The 5,927-nt window shown below is 39.8% G+C and overlaps 1 protein-coding gene across 1 annotated transcript; it reads right to left on the bottom strand.

Annotated features, from left to right (window-relative positions):
- Positions 1 to 260: 260 nt before the first annotated feature.
- On the bottom strand, positions 261 to 5,627 carry LOC140349197 (interferon-induced transmembrane protein 5-like). The gene is made up of 2 exons (XM_072435447.1): positions 5,369 to 5,627; positions 261 to 1,037 (listed from the first exon to the last, which is right to left on the bottom strand). The coding sequence occupies exons 1-2, from the start codon at positions 5,573 to 5,575 to the stop codon at positions 816 to 818; spliced, it is 429 nt and encodes a 142-aa protein (XP_072291548.1). The 5' UTR covers positions 5,576 to 5,627; the 3' UTR covers positions 261 to 815.
- Between the last annotated feature and the right edge of the window lie 300 nt (positions 5,628 to 5,927).

Here is a 5,927-nt window from a genome sequence, read left to right as displayed (position 1 = left end):
TAAAGCATGAACTAAGACTTAATTCATCATGAACAAGTAGTTTATTAAGAGTGATCCAGGCTTAGTAACGTCTTGATTAAGGAGTTACAATTTGGGCTGTTAATTAAGTTACTGAGATGAAATCAAGTGTTTAGGTTCATGCTTTATTAAGGCTATTAAAAGTGCAGTCATCATAAAGTGTAAGAAATATGTTTGAAGTCCACATTGCAAACCGTAAACAACAATATAAAATTAAGAGAATTAAGAGAGAAAAGCCAAATTTTAGTGCGATAGAAATGTTCTATCATCGCTTATTGAGTAAATCCCCACAACTGCACTGTTTTTAATGAAGAAAACTTTGTGAAAAAGGGTTGGTTTTTTTTGTAAATTAAATTGTGGTCATATATTTGCTCTTCTGTGCGTCCTTAAAGGTGCACTATGTCACTTTTATGGAGGAGGTCCGCCACCTGCTCACTGAAATGTTATCGGTTTGCCCAGAATGTTCCACAGTTAACTTATCTATATTGATTTTTTATCCAATTAAGTGTTTTGTGCAAATAATCAAACTGAATTAAATACTGGGCTTGGTGGCGTCACCTGCTGGTCTTCATGTTTATATAAATAGGTTTTACAGGTTTATCTCTCATGAAGACAAGCAGTTTTTTTTTATTTTATTTTCAGGCAGAATATTTCCATAGACAAGAAAGCAGAAAAGTTTCACCTTTAAAGAGCATCTGGTCTTTACAAACTGTAATCCTCACTTTTTCTGCCACGTCACCCATTATTCAACCAGCTGCTTCTCTAACGGTCACCTCTCTCCTGCCCTCTCCCTGCCTCTACCAGCTGAAGAGTTTGAGAAAGTTCTGGAAGCCGTCCTCTCCGAAGAAGTCGAAGGACCCCTGAGATGATCCCAGGTGGATGAGGAGCAGGACCAGGATCACGACGAGCAGCAGCGGGATGAGCATGTTCCAACCCGCCGCCAGGATGTTGTACCACTTGGCCTTGTCCGAGCACTCCTGAGCCAGCTGCAGGTTTCCCTGGGTCTTCTGGTCACGCGCCTGCACACGGAGATGTTACATGGAACGTTACAGGGAATGTTACAGGGAACATTATAGGAAACATTACAGGGAACATTACAGGGAACGTTACAGGGAACGTTACAGGGAACGTTATAGGAAACGTTATAGGAAACGTTACAGGAAACGTTACAGGGAACGTTATAGGGAACATTATAGGAAACGTTACAGAAAACGTTACAGGGAACGTTATAGGAAACGTTATAGGAAACGTTACAGGAAACGTCACAGGGAACGTTACAGGGAACGTTATAGGGAACATTATAGGAAATATTACAGGGAACGTTATAGGGAACGTTATAGGGAACGTTACAGGGAACGTTATAAGAAACGTTACAGGGAACGTTTCAGGGAACGTTACAAGGAACGTTATAGGAAACGTTACAGGGAACAATACAGGGAACGTTACAGAGAACGTTATAGGAAATATTACAGGGAACGTTATAGGGAACATTATAGGGAACATTATAGGAAATATTACAGGGAACGTTACAGGGAACGTTATAGGGAACATTATAGGAAATATTATAGGGAACATTACAGGGAACGTTACAGGGAACGTTATAGGAAATGTTACAGGGAACGTTACAGGGAACGATACAGGGAACGTTACAGGGAACGATACAGGGAACGTTACAGGGAACGTTACAGGGAACGATACAGGGAACATTACAGGGAAAGATACTGGGAATGTTAAAGGAAAGGTTACGTGAGACATTTACGTTACAGAAAACGTTACAGGAAATGATACAGGGAACGATACAGGGAATGTTACAGGAAAGGTTACAGGAAAGGTTACGTGAAACATTTATGTTACAGGAAACGTTACAGGGAAAGATACTGGGAACGTTACAGGGAACGTTGTGGGAAATGTTACAGGAAACATTGCAGGAAAGGTTTGCAGCCAGTAACCATGTCTGACTGTTCATTAATGTTGGATTGAGATTCATTTTTTCAATATAGACACAAATTTACACATATATACACCTATATATGAATACACATACTTGAATCGAAAATGTAAATAAAGTAATAATACATTTTATATACATAAACAAAAGAAGATTGCTGAACGTTAAATGAGCTGCCAAAAATACAATTGCATATTTGGCATTTTTAGTCCTCTTTGTTCATATGGCAAATATAAGAGAGAAAGGCATAACCGTTTATCGTTCCAAATAAATCGTGCAAATGTTCTATTGAGCCTGGTAAAAAAGAGGCCCGGAGAGGTGATGGCATTGACTGGACCAGATACAGCACTTTTTGTCCTATTTTTTTTCCAAGTGGATCATAATTAGCAGGGATGATGTCTTTCATGTAAGGTGATATTTGTATGCCTAAATATGTGAACCCCTCCAAGTTTTAATTAATTTTGAATAATTTGGGGGAGTTGATCGTTAAAAATCATTCAATAAAAGTTCCTAGGATTTGGTATGATTAATTTTATAGCCTTGAGAGTCTAAAAGATGATTGAGGGCTCTAATGGAGTCCAGGCAACTCAAAAATAGCACAATGTCATCTGAAAAAAGCGACAGATAATTTTCCTTGTTCCTGATGGAGATGCTTCTGATTTGCAGTGACTGTCTTATTGCTAATGCTAAGGGATCAATTGCAAATAAAAATAATAAAGGAGACAAAGGGCATCCTTGACACATTGCTCAACCAAATAAGAAATATTTTTGAAACATTATTATTTGTTGAGACTATTGGGTCAGTATAGAACAACTTGATCCACTTGAGAACGTAATTCCCAAATCAAAACCTCTCTAGAACCTGAAACAAATATGGCCATTCAGTCCTATCAAAGGCCTTTTCAGCACCAATGGATGGCATGGTCTTCTTGAGCATTTTGTTTATCATAAAGAATGTTTAGTCATCGACACAAAAACATTTAATGTGCATGAACGACACTTAAAACGGCCTGAGAATACTTATGAAACCACCACAGGGACTTGTTTTAAAAAATGTTTAAAACAGCAAAAATGTTAGTTAGTTAGTTCTCCATTAAAGGAGATCTACCAAATTTCTTCATGGAATAATATTGTATCATGGAATATATGGTATCATGGAATATATTGTAAAGGCCTCTATCCGGGGTCAAAACGAGATTGCTGTGTGTTGGCTGCACCTTATTACAGAGCGTTGGATCTCCGAGAAGCAGGAAGTGGGCTGTTAGCACGCTAATATTTGTTAGCACGCTAATATTTGTTAGCTTCACCGTGGACGGCAAAACTCGCTCTGTTTTTTTAAAGCTGTGAAAAGCAAAGACGGTACAGTTAAGCCTTTAACTTTAAAACCATGCATCTGGGACATAAAACACCTTCTATGGAAACGATAGATACTTTTGGCCGCTGTAATCGCATTTGCGGTGAACATGAACATGAAAGTGCACAAACTTGTTGGAACATTTGTATGTAGATTATGTTAGCATAGCCTAAAAAAAAAAAAAAAAATCACCTGTTATTCTTGTTTTTTGTTGTTGTTTGTTTATTGTTTTTTTTCCTCTCTGATCTTGTTTTAGCTTTTATTGTCTACACTTCTTTTTCTACATAAAAAATAAAGAATAACCATTTACAATAGCCACAATTAGGGCTGGAAATGTATGTTTTCTTTCAGTACCAGAAAGCTTTATGAGAATTATACCTATAAACAACACTTTTTGGTGCCTATTCTTTGTTTAAAGGGCACGACGTAACCTTTCTGGGCCACTTGAATTTAGCATGTCTCAATATTATCCATGCAAAGTGACATTTTCAAGTAGAAATGACTCACAGATGTATTAAATCATTTTAGCTTTCATACTACACTGGTACTCACTGGTAAAAGTGAAGGGCGCATTCAAACCGTCCATTCACCATCAAAATTGCGACTAAACCGGGACTAAACCTGGATCTAAAGCTTGACCGGGGCCGAGAAAACGACAGGACTAGAGCAGGACCAAACCAAGTCAACGTCGGGACTAAACTGGACGTTAAAAACCTACGAGCGATGAAGTCCTGAGTTGTCCTGAGGCGTGTATGTTGTAAACGTTTGTTTTTTTCCATCTGTAAATGCTCTCATTTCTCAGTCACACAGGAGCCCTCGCCCACTGAAGATACCAATTACACCATTTTTAACTTCAAGGACCAAACGACTGTCTGTAATTTAGGCTCAGGGGGCAGAGAGTCCAGGGTTCAGCTGTGACTGGGTGTGAACCGGACCAGAACTGAACCGGGCCTGGATTTAAAAAGGTGATTCAATTTAAGACCGAGGCTATACTTTACAGATGAACAAAGCTGACGCGCACAAAAACAGGAGCGATCAGGACAAACCAGAACCAGGCGTAAATTAAGACATGACCATAACTACAAAAACAAGACACCAAAGAACAGAAAGGTCCAATTGACCATGGATGAACAGAAACAATTACATCAAATCCTAATTATTCAAACATTATGACTTGAACACATTTTAACTCGTGGGCGATTATTTGTTCAACGCCACGAACATTTGATAACTTGAGTAATCAGATAACCAAGATCCAATAAAAAAGAGCAAAAAATGACACTTTCTGTCTTACGTTTTGTCTTTAAAGGTGCGCTATGTAACCTTGTCTCCATAGAGATGTTATTGCTTTAACTTGTCTATCACCATGGAGAGCTACAGGTGACAATTTATATGTACCAGGCCAAGTTACAGGTCAGGTCTGTGGAGAGGCGTCCCCGCACACATGTGTTTTTCAACAGGAAAAATGACGAAATGCGACAAGGATAAGGTTTAATGCCATACTGTGGAACAACCCAGGCTAAAGACATAAGATATCCAACAAACAGAAAATAAGTTACTCAGTGCACCTTTAATATATTTGAATGTATTCGAATGTATTTGAGAATGTTTGTGAATTCTGTTCTTTAGCAATGGTAATGAACCTTTTCTGATTCTGAAAATCTCTTGAGATCTCTTTGACCGTGTCTTTTTAGTCTCTTTATTTTGCCTTTTTGGTGTATTTTCCCTGACAATATCTGAACATTTGCCTTTCCTTTTTCAGAAATGTTTTTTGCGGTCTAATCTTTGCATTATTTGACGCTTTATCAGTCCAATTCCATAACTTGAAACTTGAAATAAAGTAAACTCTTGACTTGAAATACTCCAGTGCCACCCTCTTCGTTCATTTCTTCAACCGCAGCAATTCACTATTTTCAAAGTAACTGTCATTTGACTTGAGTACATTATTTTTGGCTTAATCTACCAACCGGCGTGTGAACGATCGGAGAGAAACTGCACCGGACGTAATCTGACAAACCCAACGGAAATGCGGCGGCGCTCAGCTTTACCTTGATGGAGTAGACGAGCGCCATGAACCCGAGGCAGCAGAAATTCACGTACAGCGTGTTGCACAGGGACCAGATCAGGTAGTCCCGCGGGGCCTTCTTGCCCCCGGCTCCGTGCATGTTTATCACCGTCGAGCCTGGCTTTCGCCCGGACTTACAGTTGGTCAGCGGGGTGCAATCGGACGGGAAGTTGTACGAGTGGTTGTCCATGGCTTGGCTCGTTTCGAAGCGCAGGTTTAGCCGAGGTCTCGCGGGGTCGTTCCAAAGCGAATGCCCGTCTGGTTTGAGGGGGAAAAACGTGGAGCCTGCTTGGCCTGGGTTATATTGGTCAGTAAGATGGGGAGGCGACTGGGAGGAGATGTTTTAATGTGAAGCGGGTCTGTTATTATGTGGTGAACCTAGAATAGAGGCAGACACAGGGACATGTACAAGAAGGGAAGGAAGGCAGGCTAAAATACACGCTTTTGAAGTACATGGGCGTCTCACATGGACTTTTGCAGCTGATGCAATAGCCAGTATTTGTCTACATGTTGTATTGGACAACCGATGTTTGCTATATATC

Source organism: Eucyclogobius newberryi, unplaced genomic scaffold (assembly GCF_026437365.1).
Source record: "Eucyclogobius newberryi isolate DKJ021-1_F unplaced genomic scaffold, fEucNew1.0.hap1 SCAF_7, whole genome shotgun sequence".
Classification (NCBI taxonomy): domain Eukaryota; kingdom Metazoa; phylum Chordata; class Actinopteri; order Gobiiformes; family Gobiidae; genus Eucyclogobius; species Eucyclogobius newberryi.
This window is presented reverse-complemented; position numbering and strand designations above follow the sequence as displayed.